Genomic DNA, 20,018 nt, shown 5'->3' on the forward strand with positions numbered 1-20,018 from the left:
GAATGCCCCCTAGCACCAAATACTCAGTGCCAAAATGTTCCAGCACCTATGGAGCTGCCGGTAGCTGTTGTGAGTGTGTTGTGTGCTCATACAACACATGCACAACAGCTTTGCCCATTTTAAAAATGGGCAAAGCCACTGTCAGCTGATTGTGGCAGTGGAATCCCCAATCAGTTGAGCCGGCAGCTTTGGAGGTTTGGTGAGTCCTGCCAGCTCAGCTGATCAGGGATTCCCTTGCCATGATCTGCTGAACCAGCAGAGAGTGACACCCCTTGATTCCTCTCTCCCTCCCACCAATCTCCCTGAGCCCTCCAAAAATAGTCGTCCCCCCCACCAGAGCTGACACCCCCTAACACCCTCTTCCCCGGACCTTTGGTTGAAAGATTGGTAGGAGGGATGCCTACTTCCTATTGTCTCACGGCCTGCCTCTTCAAAATGGCAGCCCTTCCCCTGCCTGGTGCATCTTGGGATGCAATGGGAGGGACCTAAATTCCACATAAGGAGAATACTCCTTATATGGTAGGCCTCTTCAAAATAGCAGCCTTGCCCCTGCACAGTGCATCTTGGAATGCACTGAAAAGGGCCTAAATACCATATAAGGCATTAAGGCACTGGGCAGGGCCACTATTTTGAAGAGGTGGGCCTTTCAGTCAGGAGTGAGTGGGCATTCCTCCTGCTGATCTTTCAACCAAAGATACAGGGAATGTTGGGGGGTGGTGGTGTCAGGGGGTTTTTGTCTTGGCAGGAGGGGAGGACTATCTTTGGAGGATGCAGGGGGGATTTGTGGAAGGGAAGGAGGAATTGGGGGTTGGTCACTCCCTGTTCTCCTTGCCAGCTCAGCTGATCATGGCAGGGAAACCCCCGATCAGCTGAACCAACAGGACTCCCCAAAGCTGCCATCAAGTCCAATATCCTGCCTCCAACAGTACCCAATCCAGGTCACAAGTACCTGGCAGAATCCCAAAGAGTAGCAAGATTTTATGATACAGACCTCTGGGATAAGTAGTAGCCTTCCCCATATCTATCTTAATAGAAACTTATGGACTTTTCTTCCAGCAATTTGTCCAAACCGTTTATAAATCCAGATTTGCTAACTGCTATAGCCACATCCTCTGGCAACAATGTTCCTGAATTAGCAAATGTTTTTCTTGAAGTGGAACCTCTTATATCCGTCTTTGCAGGTGGTATATGATGAGGGACTGCTCTATGTTTTCACTCCAACAGAAGAACTCCGTCAGCGCTGGATTCATCAGCTGAAGGGTGGTGAGTCTTCATCTCTCTCTACTCTCATCTTTATCCTTTCTTTCCCCCCTGCTGCTTCATCTTCTCCCTTTCTACTGTCATCATCCTTACCCCATCTTCAGTGCTAATCTTTTTCCTTACCCATTGTACTGCCATGAAAAAATCTAAGTTCATTGTGAGATTGCTATCAAAAGAGCTTGCATAATTAATATGAAGTACACTAGATCAGGGGTTCTCAACCCAGTCTTCAAGACCCACCTAGCCAGTCAGGTTTTCAGGATACCCATAATGAATATGCATGAGATAAATTTGCATGTACTGCCTCCATTGCATGCATATATGTCTCATGCATATTCTTTGTAGTTGGGTGTGTCCTGAAGACTGGGTTGAGAACCCCTGTACTAGTTCTTTTAAAGTTAAATGTCAGCAACATTTTAATGTGGAGGGGCATAATCAAAAAATACGTCTAAGTCCGTTTTGGGCCTAAGTCGCTTAAACAGTATGGGGGCTCATAATCAAAACGGAAATGCGTCTAAAATCCCGCCTAAATTGGCACTTGGACGATTAATAAGAAAAGCGACAATAAACAAAACGGGTTTTAGACATATTTAGGCATATTAAGGAGGTGGTAATATTTACTCCTCCCTTCTGGAGCATGCATGGCAGTGCTTGACTGCACACAATGGCTTGTGTTGTTGCTTGTGGCGTACTGCATGATGGTTTTTTTTAACTTGAGATCATTCACAAGAGCAAGGCCAGATTAACCAATAGGCCCAGTAGGCACATGCCTAGGGCCCAAAACGGTCAGGGGGCCTGATGAAGGAGAGCATCAACATTCTTTTTCCAAACGGTGTTGGGCCCCTCCATCATCGATCGACAATGCGGGCCCCCCATCGACGGAAAGTAAAACAAACAAGCAATGCAGGTAAGAAAGGCAACAGGAACTGTCATTTTGCAAGTGGTGCTGCTTGCCCAAAACTTCCTGCTGACGCAGCTTCCTGTTTCTGCCTGAGCGCGTCAGAGGGAAGCTTTGGGCAAGCAGCACTGCTTGCAAAATGACAGTTTCCGTTGCCTTTCATACCCGCATTGTTTGTTTGTTTTACTTTCCGTCGATGGGGGGGGGGCCGCGTTGCCGATCGGGGGGGTCATCGTCCTATGGACCGTCATTTAACTTTATTACCATCAGCACCTTTAAGTCAAGATTCCATTTCAATATCTGGGGCATCATTAAGCCCCCTCGACGGAACTCCTCCTCCTCCCCCATTGTCTGGGGCTATGGGACCTAGGGATCCTTTTACAAAGCTGCGATAGTGGGTTTAGCGTGTGCTAAATTGCCACACGCGCTAGACGCTAACGCCAGCATTGAGCTGGCATTAGCTCTAGCCACGTAGCGCGGGTTTAGCGCGCACTCTAATGCTGCGTGCACTAAAAACTCTATCACAGCTTTGCAAAAAGAGCCCCTAATTCTGAACCTATAGCAACTTCAGATGGATCTCCAAAATCTACTACATTATTGCCTAAAGCTATACCTGTGTTGGAGGCTAGTGGGGATGAACGGTGCCCATCAGAAGATGCCAACGTACAAAGGACATTACCTTGAAGGATTTATGGCAAATAAATATGCGAGTGGAGGGTTTGCTAATATCAGCAATTAAACAATCTTCAGATTTCTCATTAGAAGTTGAAAAAAAAATTGAGAATGTTGATTTCTAATTTGGTATCATTGGATAAGAGGTTAATGTCCGTTGAATTACAGGTCTCTACACTGCAGCAGGTATCTGTGTCTGCAGTTAAAGTTTCATGTGTTATTCATTCAAAGCTGGAACTTATGTGTGTATGTGTGTGTGTGTGTGTATGTGTGTGTGTGTATGTATGTGTGTGTATGTATGTACGTGTACTTGTGTATGTATGTGTGTATGTGTGTGTGTGTGTATGTATGTGTGTGTATGTATGTACGTGTACTTGTGTATGTATGTGTGTGTGTGTATGTGTGTGTGTGTGTATGTATGTGTGTGTATGTGTGTGTATGTGTCTGTATGTGTGTGTGTGTATGTGTGTGTATGTGTGTGTGTATGTGTCTGTATGTATGTGTGTGTGTATGTATGTGTGTGTATGTGTGTGTGTATGTGTCTGTATGTATGTGTGTGAATGTGTGTCTGTATGTATGTGTATGTGTGTATGTATGTGTGTGTGTATGTGTGTATGTATGTATGTATGTATGTGTGTGTATGTGTGTGTGTATGTGTATGTGTATGTGTGTGTGTGTGTGTGTCTGCAGTTAAAGTTTCATGTGTTATTCATTCAAAGCTGGAACTTATGTGTATGTGTGTGTGTATGTGTGTGTATGTATGTGTGTGTATGTATGTACGTGTACATGTGTGTGTATGTATATATCTCGATCAAAAAACCTCTGCCTTGTTAATTTTCCTCTGACCCATTTAATATCAGCTGAAATTTTGCTTAGAAAATATTTTAAAGAGGTACTAGGATTAACCAATGCGGAGACTTTCCATATATTGAATTGTTATTATATTCCTCAGAAAATAAAGGTAATATCTGATCAGGGGACTGACCTGTTGGCATCCACTGAGTTTGGCTTCACAAATTTTCTGGAGGATTCCCATGATACTAAACCCACTAGGTCTACTCTCCTGATCACCTGCTTAAGTGAATTGGATAAAAATTTGTTAATGAGACTATCCCCCTCTTCTACTAAACCGCGCTAGCGCTTTTAGTGCAGAGAGCCACGCTGAATGGCCCGCGCTGCTTTCGACGCTCATTGAATTTCTATGAGTGTCGGGAGCAGCGCGGGCCATTCAGCACAGCTCCCCACGCTAAAACCCCTAGCGCGGTTTAGTAGAAATGGGGGGTATATTTTAAGAATAAATCTATGAAGTTTTGTGGTGACTTAGGGCTCCTTTTACTAAGCTGCGCTAGCGGTTTTAATGTACACTTAGCGCGCAGTACAATGCCGCACGCGCTAGACACTAACGCCTCCATAGAGCTGGTGTTAGTTTTTCCACATAGCAAGGGGGTTAGCGCGCACTTATCTTCAGCGCGCGCTATAAACGCTACCGCAGCTTAGTAAAAGGAGCCCTAAGTATTAATGTTTCCAGATGTTGCCAGAGCAATCCAGTACCAAAGAAAATAATTTCTTCAGTTAAAACCTTGGGTGTTAGCTCTGGACGCCACTTTTTTCTTAACATTTCCTTGCAAGTGCATTATTAAATTGCTGGAACAAGAATTTATATTTTGAGATCCAATGCACCTGCAACAATTTCTAAGGGGTCCTTTCATCAAGGCGCGGTAGCGGTTTAACGGGCGGAATACCGCGTGTTAAACTGTCTGCCGCGCTACTACCTAATGCCTCCATTGACGAAGCGTTAGGATTTTAGGCTGCCGCGGGGGTTAGCGCATGATGAAATGTCCAACGCGCTAACCCCGCTAGCGCGGCTTGATAAAAGGACCCCCAAGTTTATGGGAACAAGGAAAGGAAGGAGAATAAATAAATGAATGCTGATCTTGGCTAGGAGTCAAAGTAAAAACGGCACTAAAGATGGTTTAGCTCGAGGGTTCTTCATAAGCTTACATATTTCCTTTGTAAGAAAATAAGAAGTTGCCTCCGCTGAGGCAGATCAGAGGTCCATCTCGCCCAGCGGTCCGCTCCCGTGGCGGCCCATCAGGCCCATTGCCTGAGCAGTGGTCCCTGACTAGCTCTATAACCTATCTCTATTCCTATTCCTATAACTTACCTCTACTCCTATCCCTATAACCCACCTCTACACCTATCTATACCCCTCAATCCCTTTGTCCTCTAGGAACCTATCCAAACCTTCTTTGAAGCCCTGTACTGTGCTCCTGTCTACCACAGCCTCTGGAAGCACATTCCATGTATCCACCACCCTCTAGGTGACAAAAGAACTTCCTAGCGTTTGTTCTAAACCTGTCCCCTAAATAATTGGTAATTGATAGTAACTCCTCCATAATTGTGGGCTAGAAGGATTCTATTTTGAAGAAACTGTTGATTTATGTATTTTTTTTCTGCTTTTGTTTATCCTTATTCTTTATTGTTCTCTATGAACTGTATTATAAAAATTATATATTTTAAATAATACCAAATAAACCAGAGGAAAACACAAAAGAGGCTGGGACAAATATAACTGGAAAAATAAAATGTCCAAAGATAGAAAAGGTAATTATATTGAGGGCCATAATCAAAAGATAAGTCTAAGTCCGATTTGGACCTAGGGCACTAGTCGCCCAAAGTTAGCAGCGGGAAAATATCCATTCTCGAAAAGTACGTCCAAAATATTTTTTTGCGAAAATTGTCTATCTGTACGTCCAGGCATTTGATCATCCAGACCACCACTGTCTATCTTTATACCACATTCCCGACCTAAAATTCTTCCAAGTGCCAAACACCCAGAACAAGACGTTTTGGATGTAGGAGGGGCAAGCATTGTAATGGACTGGCCACCTAGACATGCTAACAGAGCAGAGGGGCACCTTAATAGGGCACTGCTGTGAACTTTACAAAAAGGGTGCCACATAAACATCTCACCAGAACTCCCTTGTAGGTTATCGTGAGCCCCCAAAACCCACTATACCCACCTGTCTACAATCCCAATAGCCCTTATGGCTGCAGGTGGCACCTATATGGCAGTACTGTAGGGTTTTGGGAGGCTCACATTGTCCCTCTAAGCGAGAGAAAACTGAATGAACAGAGGAAAGGCATATATGATAAAACACAGTTAAAGCAGTTCAGGAACAACTTTCATTATGAAGCTGTATGATGTTACCCCCATCACTCTTGTACCTTACCACATCTCTTGTTCTTGATTGTACACTTGCAGTGATCAGATATAACAATGACTTGGTGCAGAAGTATCACCCTTGTTTTTGGATGGATGGCCAGTACCTCTGCTGTGCTCAGACTGCTAAATATGCCATGGGCTGCAAACTCGCCAGAGCATCTGGAGGTAAGAGATTATTAACCTGTCTTCTCTCTTTCACTTCACTTTTCTTCTGCATCTTTTTACCCCATTGATCTCACCTTTGTACTACAGAAGAGCAGAGCTGTTCACCAGATCAGGTTATTTAACCTTGCTTGAGATGTCTGTCTATTCTACCGCTAACACCAAAAGTTAACCCATTCTCAGGAAAGGAGCAAATTTCACAGATCAGATAAGTCTGTATGGCCTCAGAGTTCAAACACAATGGTGCTACTTTGCAAAGATGGACATAAGAACATAACATAAGAACATAAGCAGTGCCTCCGCTGGGTCAGACCACAGGTCCATCTTGCCCAGCAGTCTGCTCCCGCGGCGGCCCGAACAGGTCACGGCCTGTCTGAGTCACCAGAAGGGGCCCCCTTGCCACCTTGGTTTCCCATTGAGTCTTATCTTCCCATCGAAGTCCTAACCCTTCGGTCTTGCACATGCACGACCTGGTTGGATTTCTATACTTATTACTTGGTTTGCTTTCTATACCTGTGTTACATCCCAGCACCTCTCTCAGTATCCCACGATCCCCCTATCCCTCAGGAATCCGTCCAATCCCTGTTTGAATCTCTGTACCGTACTCTGCCTGATCACTTCCTCCGGTAGCGCATTCCAAGTGTCCACGACCCTTTGGGTGAAGAAAAACTTCCTTGCATTTGTTCTGAACCTATCTCCCTTCAGTTTCTCCGAATGCCCCCTCGTGCCTGTTGACCCCTTCAGCCTGAAGAATCTGTCCCTATCCACCCTCTCTATGCCCCTCATGATCTTGAAGGTCTCTATCATATCTCCCCTGAGCCTCCTTTTTTCCAGAGAGAAGAGCCCCAGCCTATCCAACCTCTCGGCGTATGGGCAGTGTTCCAGCCCTCTTACCAGTTTCGTTGCTCTCCTTTGGACTCTCTCAAGCACTGCCATGTCCTTCTTGAGGTACGGCGACCAATATTGAACGCAGTATTCCAGATGTGGATGCACCATAGCTCGATACAATGGCATGATGACTTCCTGCGTCCTGGTTGTTATGCCCCTCTTTATGATGCCCAGCATCCTGTTGGCTTTTTTCGAGGCTGCTGCGCACTGTGCAGATGGCTTCAGTGATGCATCCACCAGCACACCCAAGTCTCTCTCAAGACTGCTGTCTCCCAATAATGCCCCCCCCAATTTGTATTTGAACAACGGGTTCTTTTTCCCTATATGCATGACCTTGCATTTTTCCACGGTGACTGAGTTCAAAGAAGCGTGGGATGAACACAGAGGATCTAGAATCAGAAAATAATATTAAATATTGAACTAAGGCCAGTACTGGGCAGACTTGTACAGTCTGTGTCTGAATATGGCTGTTTGGGGGAGGATGGGCTGGAGAGGACTTCAATGGCTGGGAGGGCTTAGATGGGATGGAGTAGGTTTTAACGGAGATTTCGGCAGTTGGAACCCAAGCACAGTACTGGGTAGAGCTTTGGATTCTTGCCCAGAAATAGCTAAGAAGAAAAAATAAAAAAAATTTAAATTGAATCAGGTTGGGCAGACTGGATGGACCATTCGGGTCTTTATCTGCCGTCATCATCTACTATGAGAAAGACATGGGGGAAGCCACTGCTTGCCCTGGATCGGTAGCATGGAATATTGCTACTCCTTGGGTTTTGGACAAGTACTAGTGACCTGGATTGGCCACCGTGAGAACAGGCTACTGGGCATGATGGACCATTGGTCTGACCCAGTAAGGCTATTCTTATGTTCTTATGAGCCCTTATAGCAAGCACCTAGGTGACCTGCTAGTACTTTGCAAGTAAGTGTAATTTACGTGACAAACTGCTAGTTTTCTGTAAAATGAAGGGCACAAGAAGCACATAAATGCTGGTCCCAGTTATAAAATTAGGGGGTATATGGCTATATTTGGAGCTCATTTGACTGTTATGGTATGACATTGCGGTAATTAATAGAGCCTGACAGTACATTATAGTACTTGACAATAAGAAGCGTGGTAAGGCAGTACATAACAGAGCATGGCATTTGGATGCATGATAGTACATTGTATGGCAGACAATATATGCAGGAACATGGCAGGACTATGACAATGCATGGCATAGGAGTACAATACCTACCTGTGAATGATAATATATGCTAGGTGTGGTATAGAATAGACTGTTTGGCAAAATGTGGAAGTATTGGCATAACAGTACGTGGCATAGCATGACAGCACATAACAACGCATGATGTGTGTTAGGTATGACATGGCAAAAACCCTGCTCTCTGCCCCGATTCTCCTGCCCTTCCCCACAAAGCAGGAAGGGTGCTCAATCCTTCCTGCTCCAATGCCTCCCGACTCCCCACCCACCCACTAACCAAAAAACAAACAGCAGGAGGGATGCCAACTCCCTCATGTCATCCACCAGATGCCCCTTCCCCATTCCCATTCCCAGTCCCCTTCCCATCCCCCTCCCCATACCTATAACGGAGCAGGAAGGGTGTTCAATCCCTCCTGCTCCAATGCCTCCCGCAATGAGTCATATGACGCACAGAGTGAGGCCTAAGGCTTTGATTGGCTGAGGTGCCTCAGGCCCCTCCCAAGGCACCTGAGCCAATCAGGGACTTAAGCCCCGCCCCATGCATCACAAGATGCACCAGGGCGGAGCCTAATGCCTCAGACTTGTCACGGGAAGCATTGGAGCAGGAGGGATTGAGCACCCCTCCTGTTCCGTTAAAGGTATGGGGAGGGGACCGGGAACGGAGAGTGGGCATCTGGTGGGTGGCAGGAGGGAGTTGGCATTCCTCCTGCTATTTGTTTTTTGCTTGGTGGGTGGGTGGGTGGGGAGGTCAGGAGTGGGACCGATGGAAGGAGGGACTGGGAACCCTCCTGCCATAATTTTAAAGGGTTGGAGCGGCGGCGGGACACATTTTTGGGGGTTCAGGGAGGGAGGGGGGGACGGGGCACTTGTCAGGAGAGGGAGGGGGAGTTTAATTTTTTTTTTTTAAATCGGGCTGATATTTTGCATGTGTAAAAAATGCAAAATATATGCCCAATTAAAAAAATAATTTTTTAAGCCAGCTGAAGCCCTGACAGCAGTGACAGGAGGCTGCTTCTCCTGTCATGGCTCTAGCGATCCATGCAGTCGGTTGGGGGTGTGCCAATGAATGCTCCCTTTTACATTCAGGCCTTTAGTGAATTAGTCGGCCTGCATGCAATCGGACATGGATTGGACTCGGATCAGACATGGAACTCAGGTTAGTGAATCTAACCCTTTATTCTGTGGATCCCACAACTAAATTTACGCATATAAATTGAAATTAAATCCAATTATCACTGATAATTTGTTTGTTAAGAAGCCAATTATCAGCGCTAATTGTCTCATGATTCAATTACGTTGCACATGCAAATTGGGTGCATGTGCAAATTTGCACATACAACTCAAAACATCATATATAGAATTTGTGGGACAGTGACATATCTGTGTGGTTTCCAATAAAATCTGAATAAAACTTATAAATAGATAAAAAGAAGGAATATCATTAATAATAGTGAAAGAATGGAAGAGCTCAGCTGTTTGCTCTGATGCTACAGAAAAATGCAGAATGAAAAAAGTGGAAAATCGGTGGACTAAATGTATAGCCCTTGATGTAGATTGCCCCAACTTTGTTGGTTGTCTGAGAACTTTTCAGCAGCCCTTGTATTTGAATAGATTGGAATGCTTGGACTTGCAATGAATGTTTATTAGTTCCTTCCTATCAATATTTGGTATTCTTTTAGTTTAGTTTTATTATGTTATATATTTTATTGTAAGGCTCTGTGACCTTTTTGTAATAGCAGGATATCAAATATTCTAATATACGTAAACAAACATTTTTCATTCTAACTAATTGCTCTATTATCTTGGATAAGTGAAATCAAAAAGCCTGCTAGAAAGGAGACATCTATTTTGTATGGAAAACTACCAAGTTAAACACATGGGATTGTAGGAAAGCACTGTAACCTTTACATGTATTTTACTAACTCCGACCCCATTTTGGCAGTGTTAGATCTACAAATTAAAGGTATGATCTATAGTTTTGCAATCAATAATTTGGGTTCTTCTGTTTAATATTTTGAAGGTTTGAGATCTGGAAGATCCCATCGAAACACAAAAAAGCCACTTCCGGCAACCCCGACAGATGGCCAGGTATTCAAGGGAGTAGATTTTGTGATGCTCACACAGTGTATATTTGTGCATTATCTAAACCAGTGGTTCCCAACCCTGTCCCGGAGGACCACCAGCCAGTCAGGTTTTCAGGATAGCCCTAATGAATATGCATGGTGCAGATTTGCATGCCTGCCATCTCCATTATATGCAAATCGCTCTCAGGCATATTCATTAGGGTTATCCCAAAAACCCCACTGGCTGGTGGTCCTCCAGGACAGGGTTGGGAACCACCGATCTAAACAGACAGACAAACCAAGCCAACATCCACAGGAAGATTCACTTTATTAATTATCAAATGTTTATTGCAAATATGTGAAAGAGATAGCGTACTACATGCAGATAGTTGAAAACCAAAGAATTCTGTCTAGGCAGGATAAGTCCTTGAAGCCGGATGCTGATCAATTGGATGACAGACTGCCAGAATGAAGTATGTTGAGTGACTAGAGAGATGGATTCTGAATTATGGCAGAGGTGAATGTTAAAGCTTTAGTGGAAAAGGGATGGCTACCTGTCGACTGCATAGATACAGTGTTCAATGCAGGAAGGAGATTGGTCCCTTTGCAGAGGATGTTGGCCACTTTGGTGAAAAAGAGGATGCTTTCCCAGAGGAGAGAAAGGGGCAAAGTTCAGAACAGCCCAAGATGGAAAATTCTGCTCTGTAGGGAAGGTGCAGAGAAGACCATGGCTGAGGAAATAACCAATAGGGTCAGAGCATGTGTTTGAGAGGGATGACTGACACCTGAACTTGACAGGTTTCTCAGTGACCGGGAGAAATTGATCACATTTAAGGGGGTGACCAATGAAAACAGATTACAAGTCCTACAAGGCAGTTTTGGGGTTTTAGACTTAGGAAAAGAAATGCAGAATACATCTAGTTGTCATTGTTCAAAAATAAAACCTTTAAATGTAGTCTGCTTCTAATCTCAGTAAACCTCAGTGCACCTCAGTGCAGAAAATGAAAAGTCAAATCCAGTAGTCAGTTCCAAAACATCAAAATAAAAGGCTGCACACATCACTGGCATCGTCCTTCTCCACTCTCTGAAGCACTATTCTGGGGAATGGGATCCCCTCCTCTTAATTCAAATATTTAATATTCCTCTGTTTCATTCTCTAGAATGTACAGAATGGAGTACACAACTAACAGAAGTACACAACTAACAGAAGTTCAGACAGTTACAGCAACATATATACAACCCCCCCCCCACACACACACACACAAAATCACAAACTATAATAACTACAAGCATGTACAGCCACTGGAGAATCCTTACTACAACTCATCTCAGCATTGTCTTCAATGATATAAAGATCTAGTTTTTCAATGTACAGCAAAAAGTCAAATTGATATCGCTGTAAGCTCGGTTGGAAGGCTATTCCATAATCCTGGAACAACCACAAAAATCTACTGACTAAAAACTTAATGGTCTTAGAATGACATAATTTCTGGCTTGACCTGATTGAATAGCCAATAAGTAGTTGATATTTTGTTATTTATTTATTTATTTTACATGAACTTGCATCATAGTGGTTTACAAAATCTTTAAAAGCCCAAGAAAGGCTAGAAACTAAAATACAGTAGAAAGAAAAGGGAAAAGAGAGAAAGGGGTAAGAAGGTAGAATAACTTATATAAGAGAAAAAGTAAACGATTGAAACCATTTATGAAATCCCAAAAGAACGCAATCTATCCAAAAGTACTTGATGGTTGACAGTATCAAATGCAGCTGCTACATCCAAGGATACTAGGGACTCCTTTTACTAAGGTGCGTTAGGGCATTAACGCGCGGAATAGCGCACACTGAATTGCCGTGCGCACTAGACCTTAATGCCAGCATTGAGCAGGCGTTAGTTTTAGCCGTGTAGAGCGCGGTAATATCCCGCATGCACTATAAACACTAGTATAAACCTTAGTAGAAGAAGCCCTAGGTAACGTTTCCCCTTATCAAAGCCCATCTAAATTTTCTCACAAAGAGATAGCAAAAGTAATTCAGTATTACGGTCTTTGCAAAATCCAAACTGGAAATCGTCTAGACCAGTGGTTCCCAACTCTGTCCTGGAGGACCACCAGGCCAATCGGGTTTTCAGGCTAGCCCTAATGAATATGCATGAGAGAGATTTGCTATAATGGAAGTGAGAGGCATGCAAATCTGCTCTATGCATATTCATTAGGGTTATCCTGAAAATCTGATTGGCCTGGTAGTCTTCCAGGACAGGGTTGGGAATCACTGGTCTAGACACTCATGAGAAAGTACATTGTTCCATTTGTCACAAAACAATTCTTTCCAGTACTTTAGCCATAAACATTAGGTTTGAGATTGGGTGAAAATTATCTACTTTGGTGATGTCTAGAGAAGTACCCTTTAAAAGAAGGCAAGTTGCGGCTCATTTCAGCATATCAGGTACATATCCAGAACTTAACGAACGAGTAATAATATACTCCAATGATGGTGCTATCTCCGCCTTCAACGCTTTAAATACTGATGCAGTATACGGGTTCAAAAGACAATTAGATGACCCAACCGACTCAATAACCAAGTTGATATTTTGTCAATTTTTCCCTCAGTTAAATAGGTCCCAGATTATAGAATATGCTAAATAAAAGTCAGCCATATTTAAAAAAAAAATTTTACTCATGACTTTAAGGGTAATTAATACAATGTGAACAGGATAGAGGATGCCTGATCACATTTGACACTTCAAAATAGAGAATAACACAGGACAAATTTGCCCCAGTTCCCGTGGGATTTATCTCCATCCCCATCTTTCCCCACAAAGTTCTGTCCCTGACCCTGTCCCTGCAAGCTCTGTCCTCATCTGCACAAGCCTCAAAAACTTATGATAGATGTAAGTTTGCATAATGGCTGACACAAACTATGTTGTTAAAGCTGATTTTTTTCCCCTTGTTTGTATTTATAAAATGGATGCTCCAACCACCGGTACACACCTCACACGTATGCGTTGCTACAAATATTTTTCTTCCTCTCTTTCTGTTTAGTGAATTACCGTATTTTCACGCAGATAACGCGCACCCGTGTATAACGCGCACACGGGTATAGCGCGCAGAAACCACGATATTATGTATAAAAACTTTTGTATACCGCGCTCACGGGTATAACGCGCATGCTGCCCGATTGTCCTTTCGCCCGCCCCGACTCTCCTCTGGCCACCCCGACTCTCCTTTCGCCCGCCCCGACTCTCCTCTGGCCACCCCGACTCTCCTTTCGCCCTCCCCGACTCTCCGTGCGCTGTCCTGACTCTCCGTTTACCCCCCCCTGCCCTGCCCCCCCCCCGGCAGGACCACTCGCACCCCCACCCCGAAGGACCGCCGACTCCCCGACAATATCGGGCCAGAAGGGAGCCCAAACCCTCCTGGCCACGGCGACCCCCTACCCCCACCCCGCACTACATTACGGGCAGGAGGGATCCAGGCCCTCCTGCCCTCGACGCAAACCCCCCTCCCTCCAACGACCGCCCCCCCTCCAAGAACCTCCAACCGCCCCCTCATAAATGCTTTTATTAGAAGCTTATGGCTTGCCCACTAAATATCCTCCCTTCTGGAAGACACAGCAGAGAGTCTAATAAGAGCCCACGAGATACAAAAGTTTTTCTACATAGTTCCCACCCCGCCCGACGCCCGATTCACCTCCCCCAGCAGGACCGCTCGCACCCCCACCCTGAACGACCGCTCGCACGCGCTCCCACCCGCACCCGCGATCGGAGCAAGAGGGAGCCCAAGCCCTCTTGCCCGGCCGACTCCCCGACAATATCGGGCCAGGAGGGAGCCCAAACCCTCCTGGCCATGGTGACCCCCTACCCCCACCCCGCACTACATTACGGGCAGGAGGGATCCCAGGCCCTCCTGCCCTCGACGCAAACCCCCCTCCCTCCAACGACCGCCCCCCCCAAGAACCTCCGACCGCCCCCCCAGCCGACCCGCGACCCCCTGGCCGACCCCCACGACACCCCCACCCCCCTTCCCCGTACCTTTGGTAGTTGGCCGGACAGACGGGAGCCAAACCCGCCTGTCCAGCAGGCAGCCAACGACGGAATGAGGCCGGATTGGCCCATCCGTCCCAAAGCTCCGCCTACTGGTGGGGCCTAAGGCGCGTGGGCCAATCAGAATAGGCCCTGGAGCCTTAGGTCCCACCTGGGGGCGCGGCCTGAGGCACATGGTCGGGTTGGGCCCATGTGCCTCAGGCCGCGCCCCCAGGTGGGACCTAAGGCTCCAGGGCCTATTCTGATTGGCCCACGCGCCTTAGGCCCCACCAGTAGGCGGAGCTTTGGGACGGATGGGCCAATCCGGCCTCATTCCGTCGTTGGCTGCCTGCCGGACAGGCGGGTTTGGCTCCCGTCTGTCCGGCCAACTACCAAAGGTACGGGGAAGGGGGGTGGGGGTGTTGTGGGGGTCGGCCAGGGGGGTCGCGGGTCGGCTGGGGGGGCGGTCGGAGGTTCTTGGGGGGGGCGGGCGTTGGAGGGAGGGGGGGTTGAGTCAAGGGCAGGAGGGCCTGGGATCCCTCCTGCCCGTAATGTAGTGCGGGGTGGGGGTAGGGGGTCGCCGTGGCCAGGAGGGTTTGGGCTCCCTCCTGGCCCGATATTGTGGCCGGGCAAGAGGGCTTGGGCTCCCTCTTGCTCCGATCGCGGGTGCGGGTGGGAGCGCGTTCGAGCGGTCATTTGGGGTGGGGGTGCGAGCGGTCCTGCTGGGGGGGGTGAATCGGGCGTCGGGCGGGGTGGGAACTATGTAGAAAAACTTTTGTATACCGCGCTCACGCGTATACCGCACGAGGGGTATGCGCGGTAGGTAAAAACACGTATAACGCGCGCGTTATATGCGTGAAAATACGGTATATGGCGCATTTGTTAAATTTCTGTGCTGCCCACTAGGGAAAATGCTGAGATTCATGTGGCCCTCGTGTGTCTAAAGGTTGATCACCCCTGTTCTCTCTAAAATGGGATGTATATATATACTTTTCTCTTTGGTTGAGCAGGTAAAGATGAGCAAGCCTTTGCCCCCAGCACCGATTGAGCTGAAGAAGGTAGTGGCGCTCTATGATTATACTCCATTAAATGTCAAGGACTTGCCCCTGAGAAAGGGTGAAGAGTATCTCATTCTAGAGGAGAGCAACCTGCCCTGGTGGAGGGCACAGGACAAAGATGGGTAAGAGGCTGTTTCTCTGTACACCAATGTATACTATGTCTATACTATGTCTATGTATACTAGTATAGACTTGTGCTGAAGGAGTTTCCTTCCTTCCATTCAGGCCACCCTGTTCACAATCAAGTTTATATATGCAGATGTTTTGACTTAGAATCAGAAGTTTATTTCCAGCCAACCATCATCAATCAAATAGCTGATACCACTCTTGATAATGATAAAATCTTTTTTTTTTTTCTATAATATGACCTCTTTGCATTCCCAAAAAAATGCGTTAGGAGGATTTTTTCAAATAAGGCACTTTTTTTTTTTTAATTTGTAGAGGTTTTATTGAATATTATGCAGTTTACAATAAAACATACTTTATTTTATTTTATTTTTTTTAATTAAACAAAAATGATTTATCATTTATACTATTAGAATGAAAGCAAATTCAGAATACCAGGACTGAGGTTAAGAGTAGGTTTTCTACAGAGGATGAGCATTTGACATACACACTGGGGCAGGTGGGGGGGGGGGAATTTAGAAATGGAAAAAATAAAAAGAGAGAGAGATTTGGGTCTCTGCTAGCCACTTGCTAGAGTCCAGACTCGGAAAGAAGGTAGTGATGGCTTCAACCTGCAGTCTTAACTTAAGAATATGGCAACGAGGGCTGAAGCCTGAAACACGAGCAATGGCTGCTGGCAGATGGATTGAGGTGGTTGTGTGCATGTCCAGTGAGGCAGATTTAAAGCGAATAAAAACAGTTCATTCGGGATCTGTTTCTTTTGCGTGATTACTGCTGCAGAGCTGAAGAACTTTGCTTGACAGTATTCATTGTCTCTTCATTTCTCGTACACTGTGTTTATTGTGAGTGACTGTTCTCTCCTGCAGGCGACAGGGTTACATTCCCAGTAACTACATCACAGAGACGAGAGACCCTCTAGAAATGCATGAGTGAGTATCCTAGAGAGCACTGTCTGCACTGTTAGCACACACTCAAAGCCTGCTGCTGGAGTAAATGTGCTGTGGTATAAACATTTCTGTCTGCTTTGAGCCTCTCTCTGCCAGGATTCATTATGCCAGGTTACTAAGTTGATGCTATTCCTATTTCTGTATGGTCTTAAGCTTACATTCTGATGGGGTGGGGGGGGATGCATGCATGTGTTGTGGTCCTGACTGAGATACTGTTTTTGAAATTCACACATACTGTACATATGGACATGTGCATCCTGCTAAGCAGGCTCTGATAGTTCTATATGAAACTTAAGATCCTTTCTTTAAATTAAAAAAAAGCACTTGTTAAAGTTACAGGCTCCTCTCTGTTGAATACTTCCCCACCTTGTGGCTCTTTGACAGTTCTGGACTAGAGAATGACACGGGGACAAATTTTTCCCCGTCCCTGCAGGAACTCAACTTCCCTGTCCCGTATCTGTGAGTTTTGTCGCTGTCTCTGCCCCATTCCTGTAAGCTCTGTCTTAACCACACAAGCCTCGAATACTTAAGATTTTAAAGCGTTTGAGGCTTGTGCAGATGAGGACGGAGCTTAGGCATTGGTGGAATGAGGCATTATGACATCACAATCTGAGCTCTAGAATGTTGCTACTTATGATTTTAAAGGGTTTAAGGCTTGTGCAGATGAGGACGGAGCTTAGGCATTGGTGGAATGAGGCATTATGACATCACAATCTGAGCTCTAGAATGTTGCTACTTATGATTTTAAAGGGTTTGAGGCTTGTAGGCATTGGTGGAATGAGGCATTATGACATCACAATCTGAGCTCTAGAATGTTGCTACTTATGATTTTAAAGTGTTTGAGAGGCTTGTGCAGATGAGGACCAAGCTTGCAGGAATGGGGCAAGGACAGGAAAAGAACTCGCTGGGATGGGAAAATAAGTTCCCAGGGGGATTTGTCCCCATGTCATCCTTTATTCTGGACTAAGCACATTACAGTGGCATTGAGCTGCTTCCAGCAGGGATTTCTGGGACTGTGGCACTCTGTGTTTTCACTTTTATGGAAATATAAATTACAGGAACTATTGAATGAAAAAGAAAGCAAGAAGAAAAAAAAAGAGAGGACTGTGCTATTCTTACTATAAATTGGATTTCTTTCTTTGGTACACTGATGAAACAGATAATGCAGGACCATCATCATTTTGATACAGGCCTATTACTGCAACTTCTATAGCCTTTAACGCTGCAAAAACACTTCAGTTACAATATTACTATCCATCTATCACAGCCTCTGGTATTCTTCTGTGCAACAACTTCTACAGCCTTCAGCATGGCAAAAGCATGTTTATTACAATATTGCTATCAAATCTCACAGCCTTTGCTACTCCTCTGTGTAATATCTTCTATAGCCTTTAACACTACAAAAACACATGCGTTAACAATATTGCTACAGACGCCCGACTTAAGTATGACTCATACTTAAGAACACGGTTGCGGCTTAATTTGATTTCACTGAGCAGTATTTCCAGTGGTATAGACTCCTACACTTCTCCTGTAGCAGATTCAGGAATGATGCAAGGCCACATTAAGAACAGTGTGTGGTTGTGCATACTGTACCTTAGAGGAAACACTGGTAGGGAAGTTGGCCCTTTTGTCAGCTGGGAGCTGAGAAAAGCAGCAAGAATCTTAAAATCTATAAGTTCTGAGTTACATACAAATCCAACTCAAGAACAGCTTTAAAAATGTAACTCGTTCTTAACCCGGGGACTGCCTGTATCTTCCTCTCACAGCCTCATGTAATCCTCAGCAGTCCCTGGCACTGCTGCACATCTCTTGAATCCCGTTTGCTGTTTTAATGCTGCCACATATCTCCTGCATTTGTGCTATGAAACTCCTGCCATCCATCTTACTGCTACATACAGAGCTGCCACGTTACCAATTTCAGGATGAAGATTTTAGGCCAGTCCTGGATTTCAGACAACCCCATCCTAATGCATTAAAGGACCTCCAACACTGATTTCAATGGACAGAATCGGGGACTAAAACTAACATAGTCATAATCTGGACTGGTCAGTCTCCCTCCTGGACCTGGGTAGTTTAGCAGCTCTGTACATCTGTTTTGCAGCCCTGAACCCACTATATTTCTTCCGCATTTTCATACTGATGTGCATTTTCTGCCTTTACAAAAGTGGTGCAGATGTCCTGCTGCACAGCTCCTGCATCTCTCCTCCTTCTCATGACTGAGTATCCAAATAACAGAATACTCAGATTAAGAAACTCTCAGCACTGTACTTTTCAATCCTTAGGGGGAATTCTGCATTTTGTCTGTTAACACTGAACGCTAAATTATCACCAATATTTGTTGGTTATTTATTTAAAAATATATACACCACATACAACTATACCACATACCATACCAAATACATAAAATCTTGTTTCCCTCCGATTATCACAAATAACATAGACATGTCTAAACAACATCGTTAATTGTCCCTGTTATAATAGGGATAGAGCACAAATTCAATCGATTCAGAAATACAAGCAAGCTTTAAATCTTAAAGTCAATCAATTTGTACCTTTGCTTAATCTTTGTAAACCGCATAGAACTTCACGGTATTGCGGTATATAAGCTGTTATTATTATTATTATTATTGATGTCAGAAAAATTCTAAGACAATAATCAACTGAAATATGCCTTAGCATAAAAAGGCATTGGCTCCTTTAATAATGTCTTTTCTAACCACTAGTAGAATCATTTTTTTCAGATGGTACTCAAAAAATATGACAAGGAGCCAAGCAGAGCAGCTGCTGAAAGAAGAGGTGAGTGAAAGTTGAACCCCAGTGCCTGAAAGCCATTGTGAAAAGGAGAAACATTGATACATATGGCTCAATGTCTTAAACTTACTTTTTGAAAACCTGTAATTAGACATATAGGGCTCCTTTTACAAAGGCGCACTAGGGCCTTAATGTGCGGAATAGCGCGCGCTAAATTGCCATGCACGCTAGCCGCTATCGCCTCCTTTTGAGCAGGCGGTATATTTTCGGCTAGCCGCGCTAATCCGGTGCGTGCGTTAGAAACGCTAGCGCACCTTTGTAAAAGGAGCCCATAGTTACATTACAGATTTGCAACTTGGCCATGTGGCCTAATGGATAAGGTTTCTGACTCAGGAAGAGATTAGAAACATAGAAGATGACGGCAGAAAAGTCTGCCCACTCTGCTTACCCACCCCCTGTCTATGCCCTAATGACCCAATTTCCTTATCTTGACCCTCGTAGGGATCCCACATGGGTATCCCATTTATTCTTAAAGTCTGGCACGCTGTCTGCCTCGATCACCTGCACTGGAAGCTTGTTCCAATGATCAACCACTTAAGGGTTCAAGTTCCTTTTATGGTCAGCTTGTATATGGAGAGGGAGCGCTAGAATGTGGGGACATAATATGAAGGTAAAAGGGGACAGACATGCCATGAAGGGGAGACTCGGGCAGTGGACCTCTTTAGCTGGTTGGACATCCCTGTCAGCAA

General features: G+C 45.1%; 1 protein-coding gene across 1 annotated transcript in view; it reads left to right on the top strand.

The window, feature by feature from the left end:
• BTK (Bruton tyrosine kinase) overlaps positions 1-20,018 on the top strand; it is a 103,350-nt gene that overhangs the window by 49,702 nt on the left and 33,630 nt on the right. The window contains exons 5-10 of the mRNA XM_033943900.1: positions 1,182-1,263; positions 6,096-6,221; positions 10,323-10,390; positions 15,395-15,564; positions 16,435-16,497; positions 19,260-19,314. Coding sequence (XP_033799791.1) covers positions 1,182-1,263; positions 6,096-6,221; positions 10,323-10,390; positions 15,395-15,564; positions 16,435-16,497; positions 19,260-19,314 — 564 coding nt within the window. The remainder of the gene's footprint in view (positions 1-1,181; positions 1,264-6,095; positions 6,222-10,322; positions 10,391-15,394; positions 15,565-16,434; positions 16,498-19,259; positions 19,315-20,018) is intronic.

This window comes from Geotrypetes seraphini, chromosome 5 (assembly GCF_902459505.1).
Source record: "Geotrypetes seraphini chromosome 5, aGeoSer1.1, whole genome shotgun sequence".
Lineage (NCBI taxonomy): Eukaryota > Metazoa > Chordata > Amphibia > Gymnophiona > Dermophiidae > Geotrypetes > Geotrypetes seraphini.